The 23,312-nt window shown below is 39.3% G+C and overlaps 1 protein-coding gene across 1 annotated transcript; it reads left to right on the top strand.

The window, feature by feature from the left end:
- Nucleotides 1-15,414: 15,414 nt before the first annotated feature.
- Nucleotides 15,415-21,964, top strand: psmb10 (proteasome 20S subunit beta 10). The gene is made up of 8 exons (XM_048186121.1): nucleotides 15,415-15,673; nucleotides 15,942-16,035; nucleotides 16,213-16,310; nucleotides 16,413-16,553; nucleotides 16,752-16,867; nucleotides 17,260-17,318; nucleotides 20,362-20,513; nucleotides 21,210-21,964. The coding sequence occupies exons 1-8, from the start codon at nucleotides 15,615-15,617 to the stop codon at nucleotides 21,319-21,321; spliced, it is 831 nt and encodes a 276-aa protein (XP_048042078.1). The 5' UTR covers nucleotides 15,415-15,614; the 3' UTR covers nucleotides 21,322-21,964.
- Nucleotides 21,965-23,312: the final 1,348 nt, after the last annotated feature.

Here is a 23,312-nt window from a genome sequence, read left to right on the forward strand (position 1 = left end):
AATAACAAAACAGTGTAGAAACTGAAAGTTATGGCATATATTTTTCTTTCTGCTTTTAAAGTAACTAAAACCTACAACTTCACTATTAGCAAAGAGATGCTACACTGGTAGGATTAATTCACACACACAGTTGCTCTCGCTGATGCATTCAAATACAGTGCTACTTTATCTGTATCTAAATGAAAAGAAAAGCAGAAATCTGTAAGAGATGTAACGATCCATAGACAAAATAACTGATGAAAACTAGCTATGTTGTAGCAATAGAATTGTTGGCAGCGTTCTGCTGCAGCTCTGCACAAGTTGACTCGAGTTCGAGTCTCGGTTCGAGGTTCATGCTTTTCAAGCCAACATCAAAGTTTGTAGTTGTATTATTAACATAATGGATTAAGTAGATGTGTTTTAAATAGCAAACAGAGTAGATACTTAAAGTATTATATCTATTGAATATCAATATTGTTTGCGATCTTAAAATGTAATATGTATTTTGTGTTTACACTGTTGTATGCTCCTCTGTTATAGGCTCTGAGGAAAAACTCTACACACAGACGCTCTACACACATAGACGGCTCAATGCTGCTAACTGGCAGAGCAGCTGGAAAACTAAAAGACAAGAAAAGAAGAACATTAATACGGACGACTGTATTATTTTTCTTCAAGGACCAGGTCAAGCAAAGACAGTGTTGAGCACTCAGAGCAAACACAGCAGTCAGACGCAGGATTACACACTGGACTTTAGAGTTCTTCAACATGTGATGTTGGACATTTACTGTTTCTAAAGCCAATAATTTATGTGGATGCCATTTATAGACCTGTTAGATTTTGTTTTATTTTTGAGATTAATAAAATTGTATGTTTTAACAATGTTATAGCTAAGCTTTTTCTTTCTTTCTTTTTTCTTTTTTGAATATTTAGGAGAACATTCTGTGAACAAAAATAAAACTTCCTGTTAAATAACTATAAGAATGTTAGGGGATGATGTTCTAATGTTATGACTAAACATTTATAGAAGGTCATCGCAAAACGTTTTTAGAGTGTTTTGTAGAGAATGTTATCTTACCTTTTTAGAAGAACATTCTAAGAACAAAAATAAAATTTCCCACTACAAACTTTATAAAAACATTGGGAAATAATGTTCTAACAATGTTATGACTAAACAGTTTTAGAATGTTTTAGAGAATGTTATCCTACCTTTAAGGAGAACATTCAGGGAACTAAAATAAAACTACCCGCTAAAAACATTATAAGAATGTTAGGGAATAATGTTCTAAGAATGTTATTGCTAAACATTTGTAGAATGTTTTTTAGAGAATGTTATCCTAACATTTAGAAGAACATTCTGGGAACTAAAATAAAACTACCCGCTGAAAACATTATAAGAACGTTAGGGAATAATGTTCTAAGAATGTTATCGCTAAACATTTGTAGAATGTTTTTTAGAGAATGTTATCCTAACATTTAGAAGAACATTCTGGGAACTAAAATAAAACTACCCGCTAAAAACATTATAAGAACAATACATGATAATGTTCTCAGAACATTTTTAGAACAAAAAATTTCTAGCTGGGTTTGTTGCTCACTGCCTTCAGCCAATTAGAGCTGCTGATGTCACGGTCATCGTCTGAATCCCCTCGCTCAGTCACTCAGGTGAAGTATAATGTCGCAATGTATAATTTATTTAATAAAACACTGAAAGCGCAATACATCGCTCAATCTTGGGGATTCTGACCAGTTCAATCAAGTGACATCGCAGCCTGACTGTGATGGCGATGACAAGCGGCTAATCTAATGGCCTACGCGATCCTGAAAGAACCGGAGAAAAGTGCTGCTATTGGGAGGTGAGTTGTAGTCTACCAGTTAAAGGATTAGTCCACTTTTAAATAAACTCTTCCTGATAATTTACTCACCCCCATGTCATCCAAGATGTCCATGTCTTTCTTCAGTCGAAAAGAAATTAAAGTTTTTGATGAAAACATTCCAGGATTATTCTCCATATAGTGGACTTCAATGGGCACCAAACAGTTGAAGGTCAAAATTAGTTTCACTGCAGCTTCAAATTGTTCTACACGATCCCAGATGAGAAATAAGGGTCTTATCTAGTGAAACCATCGCTCATTTTCTGAAAAAAATTGAAAATTATATAAGTTTTAACCATAAATGCTCATCTTGAACTAGCTCTCTTCTTCTTCTCTATTAGAAATCCGGTGGTGTAGACTCTGCTAAGCGTATTACTGCCCTCCACAGGTCAAAGTTTGAACTAATTGTTATATACTATTGAACTAGCATATTGCATATAAAAATTAGTTCAAACTTTGACCTGTTGAGGGCAGTAATACACTTAGCATTGTCTACACTGCCGGAATTCTAATAGAGAAGAAGAAGAGAAGCTAGTTCAAGATGAGCATTTATTGTTAAAACTTATATAATTTTCAATTTTTTTCAGAAAATGAGCGATGGTTTCACTAGATAAGACCCTTATTTCTCATCTGGGACAGTGTAGAACAATTTGAAGCTGCAGTGAACCTAATTTTGACCTTCAACTGTTTGGTGCCCATTGAAGTCCACTATATGGAAAAAATCCTGGAATGTTTTCATCAAAAACATGTCACGATCACCTGTGAGAGTGCCCTTTAGCCAGTAGAGGGCACTCCGTCCCGGACTGTCATTTCCACCTGCCTCATGGACTACATTCCCCATACACACTTCCCGGACTAATCACCACTCATCATTGCACCCAGCTGTTGTGTATTTGGTCATTAGTGTCTGTCTATTTATACCTGCTTTGTCTCTGCCTTTGTTATGGTGTCTTCACGAATGTTCCTGATTTCTCTGTTTTGGTTTTCTTTGTGTTTTTCTTGTTTTGTGTTCGGACTGTTACTGTGGATTTTGACCCTTGCCTGTTTCTGGATTTACGCTTTGGATTACCCCATTAAATTACTGCAAATGGATCTTGCCGTTTCGTTTCTGTGATTTTACGTGACAGAAGACACCATCACATTAAGGATCCAGCAGGATGGGAATCCAGATCACTCCCCCGGCTACTATAAAGGAGCGAATGGATCGCCTAGAAAATTTGATCACCCTTAAACAACGGGGGAATCAGGTGGGTGGATTGGCACAATTATTTTGGACCCTGGCGGTAGGGCTGGGTTACAATGATGCGGCTTTAATCGACCTTTTTAATGATTGTCTGGACAACTCATTACCTCTGTGGGAGATGGAGAGACTGGGAAACCTGGACTTTTGGGGGTTCGTCCACTATCTTGAATGTCGGAGTGAGGGGCCCGCACCGAGTCAACTAGAGCATGCTCCAGCCAGTGAATCCCTCCCTGAAGTCACAGAGGAGGTGGGCACTGAGCCTCTGCTTCACCCCGGTAAAGGGAGGAGGAGGAGAAGGAAGAAGGCTTCCTTCATCCCTCAAGGCCCGGAGGCCTCTCCAGCCATTGAGTCCGCTCCAGAGCCCGCTCCAGTCAGTGAGTCCACTCCAGAGCCTGCTCCAGTCAGTGAGTCCACTCCAGAGCCCGCTCCAGTCAGGGAGTCCACTCCAGAGCCCGCTCCAGTCAGTGAGTCCACTCCAGAGCCCGCTCCAGTCAGTGAGTCCACTCCAGAGCCCGCTCCAGCCCGTGAATCTGCTCCAGAGCCCGCTCCAGCCTGTGAGGTCGCTCCAGAGTCCACAGAGGAGGTGGGCACAGGTTCACCGCCTAACTCACGGAGAAGGAAGAGGAGGAGGAGAAAGGCTTCAGTCAGTTCTCAAGGCCTGGAGGTCTTCCCGGAGCCCGCTCCAGTCAGTGAGTCCACTCCAGAGCCCTCTCCAGCCAGTGAGTCCGCTCCAGAGCCCGCTTCAGTTAGTGAGTCCACTCCAGAGCCTGCTTCAGTTAGTGAGTCCACTTCAGAGCCTGCTCCAGTCAGTGAGTCCGCTCCAGTCAGTGAGTCCGCTCCAGTCAGTGAGTCCGCTCCAGCCAGAGAGTCCGCTCCAGCCAGTGGGTCTACTACAGAGCCCGCTCCAGTCAGTGAGTCCGCTCCAGTCAGTGAGTCTACTACAGAGCCCGCTCCAGCCAGTGAGTCCGCTCCAGCCAGTGAGTCCGCTCCAGTACGGCATGCTCTCCCTATCAGTCCGGTGATGGCCAAGAGGGCTGTCCTCACGTTCTATGTTTTGGCGGTCTTGCGTGCCTGGAGGATGCACTCAGAACAGCCTCAGCCTGAGCCCGCTGCCGTCCCAGAGCAGCCCCAGCCTGAGCCCGCTGCCGTCCCAGAGCAGCCCCAGCCTGAGCCCGCTGCCGTCCCAGAGCAGCCCCAGCCTGAGCCCGCTGCCGTCCCAGAGCAGCCCCAGCCTGAGCACGCTGCCGTCCCAGAGCAGCCCCAGCCTGAGCACGCTGCCGTCCCAGAGCAGCCCCAGCCTGAGCACGCTGCCGTCCCTGAGCAGCTCCAGTCTGAACACGTTGCCGTCCCAGAGCAGTTCCAGTCTGAGCCCGCTGCCGTCCCTGAGTCCTCCGCTCTCCCTGATACGGCCACGGAGACCATTATCGAGCTGTCCGCTCCCCTTGATACGGCCACGGAGGCCGTCACTGAGCTGGCCGCTCTCCCTGATACGTCCACGGAGGCCGTCACCGAGCTGCTCGTTCTCCCTGATACGGCCACGAAGCACCCTTGGCCAGCCCTGTCGCCGCCGTCCAAGCCTACTGCCCTGCCGCCGCCGTACAAGCCTACTGCCCTGCCGCCGCCCAAGCCTTCTGCCCTGCCGCCACCGCCCAGATCTTCTGTCCTGCCGCCATCATCCAAGCCGTCTGCCCTGCCGCCGTCGTCCAGGCTTCCTGCCCTGCTGCCACTGCCCCGGCCGTTGGAACCGCTGAAACCCGCCTGGTCAGTTCCTCCAGCGCCGCCCTGGCAACCAGCCAGGACTCCAGACCCCAGGGAACCCGCCTGGTCAGTTCCTCCAGTGCCGCCCTGGCATTCAGCCAGGACCCCGACCCTCTTAGAGCCCCCGTGGTCTGTTCCACCGGCTCCCCCCTGGCCTTCGGTTGGGGGCTCTGGTCCTGGCCCACCATCCCTCCCCCTGATCCTCCTCCGGTCCACCTCCCTCCTGAGTTTTGGGAGTTTTTTGTGTTTTTGTTTTGTTTGTCTGGTGGAGCGTCTGGTAGCCGCTCCTTTGAGGGGGGGTAATGTCACGATCACCTGTGAGAGTGCCCTTTAGCCAGTAGAGGGCACTCCGTCCCGGACTGTCATTTCCACCTGCCTCATGGACTACATTCCCCATACACACTTCCCGGACTAATCACCACTCATCATTGCACCCAGCTGTTGTGTATTTGGTCATTAGTGTCTGTCTATTTATACCTGCTTTGTCTCTGCCTTTGTTATGGTGTCTTCACGAATGTTCCTGATTTCTCTGTTTTGGTTTTCTTTGTGTTTTTCTTGTTTTGTGTTCGGACTGTTACTGTGGATTTTGACCCTTGCCTGTTTCTGGATTTACGCTTTGGATTACCCCATTAAATTACTGCAAATGGATCTTGCCGTTTCGTTTCTGTGATTTTACGTGACAAAACTTTAATTTCTTTTCGACTGAAGAAAGAAAGACATGGACATCTTGGATGACATGGGGGTGAGTAAATTATCAGGAAAAGTTTATTTAAAAGTGGACTAATCCTTTAACAAACTTTATTTTCTTTTCTTTAACAAACGAAGAGCGATATTTCGGCTTGATATCTCCTTTTTGAGTTTTTGTGTGGTGGTTTATGGCGCATGTTTGTATGCAGCACCAAAACATTCATATGATTGGTCAAATCGACCCGTATTCTGTACAATATTAATTCATAAAGTGTTTTATGCTTGACTATGTACCGAAAACAACATCGACATGCCATTCTGATACAGTTCCCTGCTGCTAATCCTCATTTGCTGTTCAAAAATAGTATGTAGGATGTAGGATTTAGACAGACTATTGTAAACATGAATAAAGAGTTGAACACGCTGTCTTATATCTTTGGTATATTCTGTCAACAGATGCTGTTCTTCACGAGTCTCTGCGGTCATCATTGTGCCATCAGACACAATGAGAAGCTCATCAGAAAATGGAATATAATGTGTAATTTGTATTTGTGTATAGAGGGTCACCATGGTCCAATATTTTTTTTTCTTTAATGAAAAACATGGTAAGTTTTGCTGAATCTAAGTTTAAATAAAAACTATTGGATTTGTCAATGAAATATGTCTCTTCATTAGTGATGTTCTTACATTTTATTTATTTTAATGGCCTTGAAAACAAATGCATTCAACTTTGGGAAAATGTGTTAAACTGTATTTAAATAGTAGCACAACTGTATTGTGTGAGATTATGTCATTCAAAGTACAGTAGTCAACATTTGAAGTGGATCAAAAAAGTTAGGACAACTTTGATTAAAGGTTTTGATCCGCTTCAAATGTTGACTATATTATACAAAGTATAAGTAATAACAAAGTGTATTGTTATTGACTGCAAAGTGTGTAATGTTTAATATTTGGAATAAGCCAAAGGTACTGAGCATACAGTATATACTATTACCTGTAAAATAATATATTCAGTGTATATTGCTTGTGTTTTCTGAAGACACTCGTAATTATTTTGTAATGTACTTAAATCACAAATAAAGTGTACTTATAACACAAAGTGTACTCATAACAGAAATAAAGTATACTTATAACACAAATAAAAGTATACTTATAATACAACATATAACAAAAAAATATACTTTTAACACAAATAAAGTATACTTATAACACAAATTAAGTACACTTTAATATCACTAATCAAGCATGTAATTAGTCCCTACACAGACATATACTTAAAGTGTACTAAGTATACTTGAAGTTGTTCCAATTTAGCACACATAAGTATACTAAATATACTTAAAGTTGTATTTTAATACTACTTAATTTAACTACTTAAATATACTTAGTACAAAATTAGTTGTTTCAAAATAGCACACTTTAAATGAACTAATCATTAACACACTTGAAATATACTAATAATTAGTCTTGCTGCAAGTATACTTAGTATACTTTTTTTTCACTAGGGTAGAAAGTCGCCAGATCATGTCAGTGACAGGCCACCGATGCGAGGCAAGTTTGCGGTCATATTGGGCCCCATCTTTGTCAGAGAGGAGGGCATGGAGTGACATACTGACATCTAGAACCTCAACAAGCAAAGCGAAACATAATTTCACCTCCAAGCCTAAACCTGAAATAACCCTATACCCTTTTCCATGTCTAACTTCACGATAAATGGAAATGTGGAGTTTAACATCAATTAGTATAATGATGAGTAAAACAATCCCCTATCGAAATTTCCAACTGTTTGATTTTTTTTGTTTTCATTTAATTTAATGCATTTCAATAAATGTAATGTGTCTTTATATAGTAATCTGTGGTTAGAGACGTCGGTTTTATTTCACACTCTACATAATTCATTTAAATAAATTACATGATTAGTTCAAATAAAGATTGCCTTGTCACTGTCAGTGTTTCCTGTCATTCATAAATAATTTTAATAAATCCATTAAAGAATCATTAAGTTAGCCTATGTTAGCTATATATGCTTAAGCAACAAGGGGGCTGTAGACTTAAAGAAGAGATGCACACAGGTAACTCGCGCACGCATCTCTCTCTCTCTCTCTCTCTGATCCTTCTCTTTCAGTTTTCTGTCTCTCTCTTTCAATAATGAATTTAAATAAATGTGATAATTCATTCAAATAAAAGCAATCCGATGGCTCTACTTTATTTAAAGCGGACGGAGTACTAGAACTAACGAGCCGTAACTTAAAGCTGCAGTCCGCAACTTTTTTTGTGTCAAAAATTTACAAAAAGTATATAATGAGAATATGCAACATGAATCCATTTTCCAAACCGTGTTTTTGTCTTACCCTGAATCATTATGGTACACTTATAATAAGTGTTTATATTCAGACTATTTCAGGCCGGACTGGTAGGACTCGCCGCAGAGTATCACAGTAACTGCGTGACTCGCCATAGACATACACGGAGAAAAGTAGCTCCGGCTACAATGTTCCTCCGCAAGATGCGTGCAGTTCTGTTTATTAACCACTAGAGGGCCAAAAATCGCAGACAGCAGCTTTAAGAAAATAACCGTCATTTTTACCCGTCTGTTAAAAATTACACTGTAAACATCAGTTACAGCTTTAACTTGTTTTAAACTTGGCAAATAACTAAGGTCTAAGCGGGATAATCCACGGCTAGCCATGCATTCCCTAGTGAAAAAAAAGTATACTAAGTATACTTGCAGCAAGACTAATCATTAGTATATTTCAAGTGTGTTAATGATTAGTTCATTTAAAGTGTGCTATTTTGAAACAACTAATTTTGTACTAAGTATATTTAAGTTGAAATTAAGTAGTATTAAAATACAACTTTAAGTATATTTAGTATACTTATGTGTGCTAAATTGGAACAACTTCAAGTATACTTAGTACACTTTAAGTATATGTCTGCATAGGGACTAATTACATGCTTGATTAGTGATATTAAAGTGTACTTAATTTGTGTTATAAGTATACTTTATTTGTGTTAAAATATATATTTTTGTTATAATATACGTTGTATTATAAGTATACTTTATTTCTGTTATAAGTATACTTTTATTTGTGTTATAAGTATACTTTATTTCTGTTATGAGTACACTTTGTGTTATAAGTACACTTTATTTGTGATTTAAGTACATTGCAAAATAATTACGAGTGTCTTCAGAAAACACAAGCAATATACACTGAATATATTATTTTACAGGTAATAGTAGGCTATATACTGTATGCTCAGTACCTTTGACTTATTCCAAATATTAAACATTACACACTTTGCAGTCAATAACAATACACTTTGTTATTACTTATACTTTGTATAATATAGTCAACATTTGAAGCGGATCAAAACCTTTAATCAAAGTTGTCCTAACTTTTCTGATCCACTTCAAATGTTGACTACTGTACTTTGAATTACATAATCTCACACAATACAGTTGTGCTACTATTTAAATACAGTTTAACACATTTTCCCAAAGTTGAATGCATTTGTTTTCAAGGCCATTAAAATAAATAAAATGTAAGAACATCACTAATGAAGAGACATATTTCATTGACAAATCCAATAGTTTTTATTTAAACTTAGATTCAGCAAAACTTACCATGTTTTTCATTAAAGAAAAAAATATATATATTGGACCAATGGTGACCCTCTATACACAAATACAAATTACACATTATATTTCATTTTCTGATGAGCTTCTCACTGTGTCTGATGGCACAATGATGACCGCAGAGACTCGTGAAGAACAGCATCTGTTGACAGAATATACCAAAGATATAAGACAGCATGTTCAACTCTTTATTCACGTTTACAATAGTCTGTCTGAATCCTATATTGAACCAATACTATTTTTGAACAGTAAATGAGGATTAGCAGCAGGGAACTGTATCAGAATGGCATGTCGATATTGTTTTCGGTACATAGTCAAGCATAAAACACTTTATGAATTAATATCGTACAGAATACGGACCGATTTGACCAATCATATGAATGTTTTGGTGCTGCATACAAACATGTGCCATAAACCACCACACAAAAACTCAAAAAGGAGATTTCAAGCCGAAATATCGCTCTCCGTTTCTTAAAGAAAATAAAATAAAGTTTGTTAACTGGTAGACTACAACTCACCTCCCAATAGCAGCACTTTTCTCCGGTTCTTTCAGGATCGCGTAGGCCATTAGATTAGCCGGTTGTCGTCGCCATCACGGTCAGGCTGCGATGTCACTTGATTGAACTGGTCAGAATCCCCAAGATTGAGCGATGTATTGCGCTTTCAGTGTTTTATTAAATAAATTATACATTGCGACATTATACTTCACCTGAGTCACTGAGCGAGGGGATTCAGCAGCTCTGATTGGCTGAAGGCAGTGAGCAACAAAATCTGATTGGTCACAGACCGAGTTGAAGAGACATTTGAATTCCGATAAGTTTAACCACTCAACATATTTTTTCGCATTACTTGTGCTGCTGGTGTGTTGTTTAATATAGATTTGTGTGTACGATTGTAAAATGATTCTGCCAGTGTAAACTTAATAAACATTTACACATATTTGGAAATTGTATAGGCTACACTGCATATACTAAATGGGCTTGTAATGCATTCATACTGAAATAAACAGCACAAGTAATATAATGAATTTCAAGGATGAAGAAGTAAACTTAAAAATATACTCAAGTTTAACATTAGATACAACTTCAGGATATTAAATAATGTATTTTTTTAAATATACTTTCAGTGCATTGTTACAATGATCATTTTCAGCACACTGTTAAAATATACCTCAAATATATTTTTATAAAGTGCAAATAAATACACTTTTAAAAAATAAACTGAACTTACACTTCAAGTATATTTTTCTAAAATATATTTTTTAGAAAATATACTAAAGTACAATTATTTTAAAGTGTGTTAAAAGTTGCATTGTGAAAATATGATACTAATATACTTTTTATATATTTAATGATAGTACATTTTTTGTTAGTATATTTGCAGTGTACTATAGAAAAAGGGAATATATTTAAAATACAATAAAGTATACTTTTTTTTCACTAGGGTTAAAGGATTTTAATGCACGACGTAGAGGCGAAGAACCACCCAACGCGAAGCGTATATTCTTGAAAACATAACAGATTTGACAAAAGCTTGAGCTGACAGTAGAGTAGTTTGAGATAGGACACATATGCAAATTTAATACACAAACAATATCTATAAAACTTAACCTCGCTTTTAAAGGGTGAAATTTAAATATTATTACTGAGTTAGCACTCCGAGAACTGTGTTACAATTCCGAGCATTACTATCCTGTCTGCCTGTCTGTTACGGATCCTGCCTGTTACCTGTTTACGATTCTCTGCCGCCTGCCTTTGGACTGTTTATTGTTATCTGGACTGTGAACGATATCTGCCTGCCCTGATCTACTGCCTGTATCCTGACCACAATTCTGCCTGTCCCTTGCTGTTCCTGTTTGTTCCTGTTTTGACCTTGCCTGTACGACCACGCTCACTTTTAATAAAAGCTTGCAATTGGATCCCTGCCTGAGTCCAGCTTCATTACAGTGGCATTTAGTTTTCAAACACATTTAATATAAATACGAATGCACAAAAATAGTCTGTAATGTGGCCTTATTAGCATTTAATACAAGTATACATTAAAAATGAAATAAAATAAGATATTAACCTACATTTCTGACAATATACCACGGTTAAAGTTAGTGTTAACACAGTAAATCCATGATAAATGTTGGTGAATTGTTGGTTGAACAGTATTCTAACTGGATTGGCTCAATCAATGTTTCTCCTGATTTGCACGTTAGTGTTGTTAAGTCAGCGCTGTTTCAACTGGCTTTAAACTGAATTAAATCACAGAGAGATTTGCAGCTTGTACCTGAGACCTCTACGCCGAACTTGAGCACTTCTCACTGGCTGTTTAGTGGTCTCGAGACACTCAGCAAATAAACACATTTGTGAGCTTGTGAGTCGCGCAGTGCGCACGAGTAGCGCTGTTTCGTTCCGCTTTTGGCACGTTAATATTTCCCTTGCCTAAAATCTAGTACTGCTGCCTTGTGTTGACATTGTGAAACTGCACGATTTGTAAATTGTGCATGGCGGGCCACACATAATATATTTTAATAGACAAGCTGCGGGCCACTTAAAATTCATCCCCGGGCTGTAGTTTGGACACCCCTGTCATAGACTATTATGCCCCCTTGGACCAAGATACTGCATGCCAAATTTCAAGTCGATCGGACTAACGGTTGAATAGTTACATCTGTTTTCATGTTTTTTTCAAGTTACAGTGCCACCTAGTGTCCAGTTGTTGCAGTTTTTTTTTTTTACTGTGGCCAAAGAATGAGCCTATACACGTGTACCGAGTTTGGTAAAGATAACTCATTTCCTTCTTGAGTTATAGCCATTTTAGTAAAAGTGGCTCAGCCCACATTGAACATTTTGGCGCCCATTAGCCGCCGTGAATCAAAATTTCTACTCTTTTTTTTGATAATTATTGATATTCAGACTCCAGAGAACATTTCTGCCCTGGTTTGGTTCCGATTGGGCAAAAAACCCAAAAAATTTGCATACCGGAAATGAAATCGTTTTGTTCGTCTTGACCCAAGAATAACAATGATTCTATGAGTCTATGTCAAACGGTCTATGAGTTATGAGCGATTTTGAAATTTTGATTGCTGTAGTGCCTAGTGCCTATCTAGTGCACCTATTGTCATGATCATGAGTTGGAGTGCCCTGTTTAGCCACCAGAGGGCACTCCAACATGGACATTGTTCACCTTAGACTACAATACCCATAACTCACCTCCTGGACTCATTATCCCATGTCATTGCACTCAGCTGTTTTGTGTTTGTTCATTAGTGTCTGTCCATTTATACTCGGTTGTTTCTGTCCTTGGTTGTGGTTTGTTGTATTGTTACGTGCACTTTTTGTATCTCTGGCTTTTTGTTTTGTGGACTGTTTTCTGTGGAGTTTGACCTTTGCCTGCCTGATTACAACTTTGGATTTCCCAATAAATGCTGCACTTGGATCCTAACATCTTGTCTGTGTGCATTCCGTGACAGAACAAACCACCAATGCAAGGATCCAGCAGCAGGAGAGTCCGGCCACCGTCCAGCACATGGGGAAGTGGGAGCAGTCCCCAAGATTTGGCTGAGCTTCGGCAGAGGGATATGGAGGTGCGGAAATTCACCCAACGATTTTGGTCGCGGGCGGAGAAATTTAATCTCCCTGATTTGGTCCTCAGGGACATATTTAATCTATGTCTTGATGAACCCCTGCCGCAATAGGAGATGGAGTTTGTGGGAGATCTAAGTTTCTGGAATTTCTCTAAGTACCTGCATCTGCGTAAGATTGGGCAGGTTCGATTACCTCCAGCACCCCCTCCAGTCCATCAGTCCGCTCCAGAGCCCGCTCCAGCCCATCAGTCTGCTCAAATCTGTGGTTCCGCTCCAGCCCGCGAGTTCGCTCTCGAATCCACAGAGGAGGTGGGCGCTGAGTCTCTGCTTCCCACACGTAAAAAGAGGAAGAGGATGAGGAAGGCTTCCATCCCTCAAGATCTGGAAGCCCCCCCAGAATCCGCTCCAGCCAGTGAGTCCGCCCCAGCTAGTGAGTCCGCCCCAGCTAGTGAGTCCGCTCCAGCCAGTGAGTCCGCTCCAGCCAGTGAGTCCGCTCCAGCCAGTGAGTCCGCTCCAGCCAGTGAGCCCGCTCCAGCCAGTGAGTCCGCTCTAGCCCCGCATGCTCTCCCTGTCAGTCCTGTGATGGCCAAGAGGGCTGTCTTTACTTTTTATGTTTTGGCGGTCTTGCATGCCTGGAGGAGGCACTCAGGTGTTTTTGACCCTGGACCAGTCTGCCAGCCTGAGCCCGCTGCCATCTCAGAGCAGCCCGCTCTCCCTGAGCCGGCCACGGAGGCCGTCACCGAGCTGTCTGCTCTCCCTGATACGGCCACAGAGGCCGTCACTGAGCTGTCTGCTCTCCCTGATACGGCCACGGAGGCCGTCACCGAGCTGCCCGCTCTCCCTGATACGGCCACGGAGGCCGTCACCGAGCTGCCCGCTCTCCCTGATATGGCCACGGAGCACCCTTGGCCAGCCCTGCTGTGGCCGCCCAGGTCGTCTGCCCTGCTGCTGCCGCCGCCCAGGTGTCTGGCCCTGCCGCCGTCACCCAGGACGTCTGTCCTGCCGCCGCCATCCAAGCCTTCTGTCCTGCCGCCGTCGCCCAGGCTTTCTGCCCTGCTGCCACTGCCCCGGCCATCTGAACCGCTGAAACCCGCCTGGTCAGTTCCTCCAGTGCCGCCCTGGCATTCAGCCAGGACTCCAGACCTGCTGGAACCCGCCTGGTCTGTTCCTCCAGCGCCGCCCTGGCAATCAGCCAGGACTCCAGACCTGCTGGAACCCGCCTGGTCAGTTCCTCCAGCTCTGCCCTGGCATTCAGCCAGGACCCTGACCTTCTTAGAGCCCCTGTGGTCTGTTCCTCCGGCTCCTCCCTGGCCTTCAGTCAGGGGCTCTGGTCCTGGCCCACCGTCCCTCCCCCTGGTCCTCCTCCAGTCCACCTCCCTCCTGAGAGTTGTGTTGTTGTTGTCTCATGGAGCGTCTGGTAGCCGCTCCATAAGGAGGGGGTACTGTCATGATCATGAGTTGGAGTGCCCTGTTTAGCCACCAGAGGGCACTCCAACATGGACATTGTTCACCTTAGACTACATTACCCATGTTTGTTCATTACTCGGTTGTTTCTGTCCTTGGTTGTGGTTTGTTGTATTGTTACGTGCACTTTTTGTATCTCTGGCTTTTTGTTTTGTGGACTGTTTTCTGTGGAGTTTGACCTTTGCCTGCCTGATTACGACTTTGGATTTCCCAATAAATGCTGCGCTTGGATCCTAACATCTTGTCTGTGTGCATTCCGTGACACCTATTGGCAGATTGGGATCATACTCCGTCAACCTCTCCCCAAATTGAGACCTGTCATCTGGCCAAGATTCAAGTCTCTAGGCCCTACGGTTTGGTCTGCACGATTCGTTTTACGGTGGAAGAATAATAATAAAAATCCTTACAATTACAATAAGGTTTCAGCACTACGTCCTTGAACCCCTAATAATTAGTAGGCTAATTCCTTCCGAAGGATTTGATAATACATCAGTCATTACTAGTGGGTTACCATGACCTTTACTTTAGAATTAATTATATTATGCATCATTCACGTTAATTATGCACCTGTAGAAGTTCTTAGTAGTTCTCTGGGAGGTATGAAAAAACAGTATACAGATTAGCTAATAGTGAACTACCACATTCAACTAAGAACTATTACTTACTAATTCATTAATCAGAGTTTCTAGTTAGTTAATAGTACTAGAATGTTAATAATGTATTACTCATTTGTTCCTGTGTAGTTATTCATTAATGAAGGATCAGTATTCTAAAGTGTTACCAACGTGTGAATAGGCTATTTTTCCAAATGTGCGCACTTTTGGACTTAAGGGGTTTGTTTGATGTGTAGTGATCCACTGTGATCAAAGTTAAATGGGAGCAAACGCGACTGAACATATTTGTGCCTCGTTATTCTATTCAAAATATCAGTAAATATATGTTTTTCCCTAGTAAAACGGTTTAATTAAGGGTTTATTTCTACTTGATCTTACTCATAAATCGCTTTTATTGGTGTAACCTTTTTTTTTTTTTTTTCAAATTAGTCAGATTAAATAGCTAAATAACTGAATAAAACTAGCTAATGTAGAAAAATACTTTTACAATGTATAAGAAAATAGACCGATTGCCATTCCGATTATTTGTGCACAAATAACCCCTAAGCGTTCGGTTAAAATAGGCCTAACATTCGACTGAGTGGCCTAGAGAAGCGATCATGTGTCAGAAGTGAAAGTGAAAGAACGATCTTTTGCATTTTGGGGCGTTAAAAGTGCTGACGCACCGACTCTTTGTGTAAAGCTGAGGCGAGTAAACGTTCAAAAGCGGTAATCCGAAAGAGCTTTACCCAAGGCTGGTTGTAAGAGCCATAACTTTAGATTTCATACAGTGTGCAGGTGAAAGATGCTACACACATCGACAAAGACGCCGACTGGAGGATTCTCTTTTGAGAACACACGCAGGTGAGAAATCTGTAACAACATGATCAAGACGTAAACAATAAATAATATGATAAAGACATAAAATTAAATTTACAATGATTGCTAAACGCTAATATGTATACTGTGATGTGTTGAATTATGGCTTCGTTAAGGTCTTTTGACACATGAATGAGTAAACATGGCCTAGGCCTACTCCTAAACATGCAAACGTAATAGTAACAAAAAGTACCTCAATAATCCCATATATTTTAATTGTATTGTATTGTATTGTATTTTGTTTCATTCATAGAAATGCTGTTCTGGAAGTAAACTTATCAGAGAAGGGTTACAGTGCTCCAAACGCCAGGAAGACTGGCACCACCATTGCTGGCTTGATATTCAAAGTCAGTTTTGACACCTCAAAGCACGATTTGTGTAGTTAATTACTGATTAAGTATTTATAATTTAAGTCTTTATTGTAATTCAAGTAATTGCAAATAAATACAGCTATATATAGCATAATTAATATAATGATATATAATATTTAATAATAAACCAAAAATAAATGAATTTTATTTGAGGATGGAGTGATTTTAGGTGCAGACACCAGAGCCACGGATGATATGGTTGTAGCTGATAAAAACTGCATGAAAATCCACTACATAGCTCCCAAAATCTAGTAAGTAAATCTTTTGGTTGCTCATCATCATAGTTCAAGTCTCTGTCTAAACTAAATTTTATTGTGCCTGTTTTTATTTTTATTTTTTTCTTACCATAATAGCTGCTGTGGTGCAGGTGTTGCAGCTGATGCTGAGGTCACTACTCAGATGATGTCATCAAATGTGGAACTGCATTCGCTGAGCACAGGACGACCTCCTCTTGTGGCCATGGTGACCCGACAGCTCAAACAGATGCTGTTTAGGTGAAAGAGTGTCATAATGTTGTTCAATTTGATTTAAGTGATCATGCCAAAATTATAGATATGTCAGTACATCATTCTGTATTTAAGATATTGATAGTTAACTGACAATATTAGTTTATCTTAAAGGACTATTTAAGGACTATTTATCTTATCTATTTAGACTAGGATTAGGACTGATTGTTTCCCATTTTTTTGTAGGTATCAGGGGCACATTGGTTCTTCTCTAATTGTGGGAGGTGTGGATATTAACGGCCCACAACTCTATAGCGTCTACCCTCATGGTTCCTATGATAAGCTTCCTTTCCTTACCATGGGTACTTTACTCCCTTTCTTTGAATGAACACAATCAGAATGCTGTGGCCTCATTTATAAAATGTTGCGTAGAAACCGTCCAACATTTGATCTTGCAATCATTTCTCAAATGTGCATATGTGTGATTCAGAGAACAAACTTACACAATGCCTACAACAAGAAAAAAAATGTGCGTACGCCTCTCTTTCAGAAGTGAAATTTATCTGCAAATGATCTTGAAATTGTGAGCAGCTGAATGGTTTCTGATCTCCACTTTGTAAACGCCACCTAATTAATGTCATTACCATTATCAAATCTGTACATACGCATGTTTTATAAACGAGGCCCCTGATCTTTGCAATTTATATATTTTTTTTTTCTACCTGCACTTGTTTATCAAAACTATATATTTCAGGGTCTGGAGCAGCTGCTGCCATTTCTGTATTTGAAGATCGATACAAGCCAAACATGGAGGTTAGACAACAGTTTTTAGACATTCTTATTGATATTTTCCAACAAGGTATTGTATATTTGCTGTTATTGTAGATGCATTTGTTTTAACTAGGGGTCTAGGGACACCTGAGGGCCCATTAAAGGGGTACTTTACCTAAAAACTTGCTTGACATCAGAGAATAAACCTCAGTGGTTCATACAGAAGTGCAAACATGCTGGCATGGCACACAAGAATGAACCTCAATGGATCTCGCATGTCAAGCAAGTATACTTGAGCTTCCGTTTACCAAATTTGAGTGTTCAATGTAACATTCACTGACAAAAGAAGACAAAGGTAAAATAATAACTTGGAATAAACAAAGTGGAAATAAACTACAATCCAGTGAAAAATTGTAAATAACAGAACAGTACAATATAAAACTATTGATTCACGGCATACGGTGCTCAGTGTAATGAATACACCCCCTTTGAAAAGTAACATTTTAAACAATATCTCAATGAACACAAAAACAATTTCCAAAATGTTGACAAGGCTAATTTTATACAACATCTGTTTAACTTATAACTTGAAATTAAGGTTAATAATATAACTTGGAGAACAAAATTTTCGGTTTTACTCAAATTAGTGTGATGCAAAAATGAGTACACCCCACTGAAAATCTCTGGAGCAAAGCTAAATTTTAGACTACAAATGTATAATTTAACAAAAATTCAACCACAGGTGAGTCTAATTATTCATTACACAGGTGTCCAGCAGACTGTTGACTATAAAAGGGTGTTAAAACCCCTTCCCATTTCATGCTGTCAGCAATGGCACCACATGGAAGAGAAATGTCACAAGACCTGAGAAAGAAAATAATTTATTTACACCAGAAAGGTGAAGGCTACAAGAAGATCAGTAAAGCTTTACTTATCAGTCAGAATACTGTAGCAAAAGTGGTACAACAATTTAAAAAAGATGGAACTACAACCATCTCACAGAGATGTTCTGGGGTCTCATTTATAAAACTGTGCGTAGGATCCCTACTAAAATTGTACGTACGCGCAAAAGCTAGATTCTGCGTACGCACAAAAAAAATCAGATTTATAAAACCATGCGTACGCCAGAACCTGCGCACAAATCCCTTTATAAATCCCACTCAGCGGAAAATTGTGCGTACGTGCATCTCCACCCTGTCTCCTCCCCGAAATCACCATATATGGAGCTTACGACGCCTAGTTTTACTATGCATAACCTCATCTGCATATCATTTCCATACATATTCCCATCCACGTGACACCACGGTTAACACCGTCAAAGGTACAAGACATTGGAAAATATTAGATATGGACTATAAATGCAATTTGTGCCACACATTATATTGATAAAGATCATCCAATATCCTCTTTATGTTTTAGAATAAATATATCAAAATATCCATAAAAACAAAATTGTATAAAATACTTCAGATAAAGGTTTTAGAATAGAGTTGATTCATTCATTTCCACTGGCCAGATAGTATTTTAATAGTTTTAAACAATTCAAATCAAATTTATGCAGTTTTGCTGATAAGGTGAACATATCTTTTAGGATGTTTATAGGCTATTTTTAGTGGAAACAGATCGGACTACTTATTTATTGCAGTGTAAATACAATTGTCTGACTCGGCGCGTCACTGACAAGGTATTTTAAAAAGAAAACATGCAAATCTTACCGTTTTCCTCAAATTATATCCTTCAAATGGTAATTGTTTGAAGATCCTTCACATGACATCAACACCTCCTGCAGCTGTGGTTGTACAGTAAGATATTATTGGACCTATTCAAACTGGACAACGGACCGTTCGACCACCGAATCCAGCAGTGTCTTCCATAATATCGAAGTTAAGTGTGCATCACTGATCGTCATTCTCGAAAAAATATTTTGTCATAACATCTGCAGTTTAGTTTAAAGAGGAATTATTGTGCTCCCAGTGCTCCTCGCTTTCATTAAAGCAGCGTGTTACTGGAAAAGTGATCGAAAGTAGCACATCTACTATCTCAATTCATATCACTTTTGTCTCCAGAATGTGCGTACGCACGGCTCAAAGTTTGCTTAAAGGTGCGCACATTCTCCCGTCAAGTTTGTTTTTATAGATCACAACCTTTGCGTGGGAACTGGCGTACACACGTTTTTAGCCCCGTTTTATGCGTACGCACGCTTTATAAATGAGACCCCAGGTCATCCACAGAAGTTAACACCTCAACAGGAGCGTCTTCTGATGAGAAAGGTTGAAGAAAATCGGCATGCAAGTTCATGTGGGGTCGGAGAGCTGCATTTCATTTATGGCATCATGAATTCACAGATGTACTGCTCTATACTGAAAGAGAAGATGCCACCATCACTCTGTGCCCTTGGTTGTTGTGCACTTTTCCAACATGACAATGATCCTAAACACACATCTAAGGCCACTGTTGGATTTCTGAAGAAGAACAGTGTGAAAGTGATTCAGTGGCTCCTGATCTGAACCCAATCAAACACCTATGAGAAAAATTCTGAAGAGACAAGTTAAGCATCACTCTCCATCCAGCATCCAGTCTCTAAAAGGAGGTCATTCTTAAAGAATGGAAAAAGATAGATGTTGCAAAATGTCGCCAACTTGTTCATTCCATCCCTAGACTTGGTGCTGTCATTAAAAATCATGTAGGCAATACAAAGTACTGGATGTAGTAATTATTGTTGTGGGGTGTACTCATTTTTTCATTACCCTAATTTGAGTAAAACTGAAAAATGTGTAATCTAAGTCATATTATTAACCTTACTTTCATGGGGGGGTGTACTCATTTACGCTGAGCACTGTATGTATAATCAACATATTGTAAAATAAATCAAAATATTTTTATTTTTATCCAACTATTGCATCCTGTTTCATTACAATTTTTGAGGAATTTTGTTCTCCTTCTCTATTACAATCTGCAAAAAATTCATTTGTTTTTATTCTTTGCTTCTTACTCTCAATGTGATCTTTTTTGTTGAAACTCGTTCCCCAAACACACATTCATTCTTGACAAACCCACACCTACATAAACTGTTGGGAATGAAAAGCTGGAGGAAGGAAAGCAGCTGGTGAGAGATGCTATCACTGCAGGCATCTTCTGTGATCTGGGTTCCGGCAGCAATGTAGACCTATGTGTGATCACAGAGAAAGCTGTGGATTATCTAAGAGGATATGACCAGCCTGTTCAGAAAGGATTGAGGTAAGATATATAGATGAGTGTAATGTGGTATATTGCAGTAACATTATCTAATTATTCATAATTTTAAAATTAGAATTTTTAAATATACACATTGTCCTGGAGGATTCCAGAAAGCAGGGTTACCCCGAACTTTCGGTTGATTACCTTTCTTACAGTTATCGGTTCACACTGGAAATTCCAAAAAGTAAAAGTGAACTATTGATTTTATTTTATTTATTTAACTTGATTTTACTTTACTTATTTAACCAAAAAACTAAGTGTGGGGAAGTGTGAGTTACAGGTACCCTAAACCAGTGGTTCTCAAACCTGTCCTGGGGACCCCCCACCACTGCACATTTTGCATGTCACCCTCATCTAACACACCTGATTTAAGTCATCGGCTAATTAGTAGAAACTGCAAGAGTTGAATAGGGTGTGTCTGATGAGGGAGACATACAAAATGTGCAGCGGTAAGGGGTCCCCAGGACAGGTTTGAGAACCACTGCCCTAAACGTTTTTGGAAACCAAATGTTAAAACCATCTATTTACAATACCATGTAAACTTATGCATAACCTGCTTTCTGCCATATACCCCTAATCAACTTTCTTCCTGATCAACTCTCTTTTAATAATCTTCTGAGTTTACAACTGTACATGTTTATTCATAAAATAACTTAAGATTCAAAATAATTTTCTCTCTTTCTTCTAATGCACCAGGGAGGGAACGTACAGATACAAGCCAGGCACTACTGCTGTGCTCACAAAAACAGTGATTCCATTAACACTGGATGTTGTGGATGAATCTGTCCAAATGATGGACACTGAATAAGGATATATTTGCATTTCTTTTCATTCTTTCCTTCTTTTATAGGACCCTGTATTCAGTCATTTGCATTTTAACTGCTCAAATCTGTTTTGCAAAAATGTAAAATTTTGAAAAGTGTGTTTCTGTCCTTATTCCATCAGATATACCTTATCCCATCAGATATAAAATTAATAAAATTTAAGATTAAAAAATTGAAAGTGTAATTTTTGTCATGTCAGAGTGTTTTGTGTTTTTTCCTGAACCATCAAGTTAAAATGAATAATTTGTTAGATGCAAAGGCAGTATTAATCATAAATAGATTTATAAAAGCTTTATAACCAGATATTTCAACATGATGAGAAATATTTTCACAAACTGATTACTACCACATTGTTCAAAGCAAAGTGAGCATGAGAATTATTCTTGATCACAATTGTTACTGGTGGGAAACTACAAATCAGTCAGTTAAAAATGTATCAGTTGCTGAATAAGACCCAATCTAACCTTTTATGGTGTATCATCATTTATAAATGATACAGAGAAAATGTATCAATGTATCAAATGTACCCCCCTCCATGAGTCATGTGCTTGACATTTTTGGCAACATTGAAGTAAAGGAGACATGAGCACATGTTAAGTCACATGCTGTCAAGGCTCCATTGTGAGTTCATTTTAGACTAGAAAATACATATAAATTCAAATAAAAAATATCATTGTACATCCAAATGTGTTTTCTAAAGTTTTGGGTCATTTTTAATGCACATATTATAAAATCAATAACTCAAAGACCAAAAAAATCTGTGCATTATGTATAGATGACAGTCCTTTTAGGGGATACATATTTTCTGTGTAGCTGCATTATTGTTCATTACTGGCACACAGTATAATAGGAAAGATGCCACTGCCTATTGGCCTCATTACACTGACAAGCAGGGATGCTCCAAAAATGATGACTAAACAGGACAAAATCGAGTTGTGGAAAATGTCTGGAAGTGTGGGCTACACTGAAAAAGAAGAGTCTTGTTGATTTTCACTTGTACTACAGTCATTGATTTGGAATTCCAAGAAAGAAACAATGTTAAAGATTTTTTAAATGTTTTTTGAAATACTAAGACATGGTTTCACTACTTTCCAGGCAGCAAAGTTGCATCTAAATTGTTTTCAAGTTTCTGACATTTTCAAATGTGAGCTCCAAATGAAATATAGTAGCACAAAATGAAATGGAAAGTTAATAAAGCTTTTTAATGTTTTTTGAAACACTACTTTTCAGATAGTGAAAATGCATTTGAATGTGTGTGATGTTTCAGACAATTTTCCAAAATGATGGCACCCTAAAGACAAAGGTTAAAGGTCAGATGTAGAAAACTAATTTTGGAAAATGATTTTAGCCTTAAATATATGGAAAATATGAAGTCATTTAATTTTTGTAGTTGTGATTTCATAATTTGTCCCATTAAGAGGGATAACATAATATTTAATTGTAAAAAATAATGTAATATATTGTTGAATAAAATGCAATTATGGTGGAATGGGCATCACAAATGAAGAATAAATATAAAAAGTATAATTTTTAATTTACATTGTTTTGTGTAATGTAACAACACTTCGAAATCTGCAATTTTATAACAGGATTCAGTCAGTTACTTATGAGGCTCTGTTCTTCCACTGGTTACATGTTTATGTGTCCTGTGATCTGTATGATCCCGAGCAACCTACAATCTCTATAGGACCAGTTTCTCAATACTTTGGCCACTTTTTTTGTTGCTAAACACCTAATCAGGTGATAGTCTTTCAATTTCATTACCATTTATACAAAATGGGGAAACAGAAATAATTTCTTAGCACTCATTAGGAGTTTATCAAAACGGTTAGATGCTATTTTGTGTTATTCTATGTTGGAAAACGAACATGCATGGCTCCGGGAACATTGGATACACTCTGCATCCCAGAAAGATAAGAGATATGTTTTTAGCAAAGTATGTTACATAAGTTCGTGAGTAATATCTTGTGATCTT

This window comes from Megalobrama amblycephala, linkage group LG3 (genome assembly GCF_018812025.1).
Source record: "Megalobrama amblycephala isolate DHTTF-2021 linkage group LG3, ASM1881202v1, whole genome shotgun sequence".
NCBI classification, from domain to species: Eukaryota; Metazoa; Chordata; class Actinopteri; order Cypriniformes; family Xenocyprididae; genus Megalobrama; species Megalobrama amblycephala.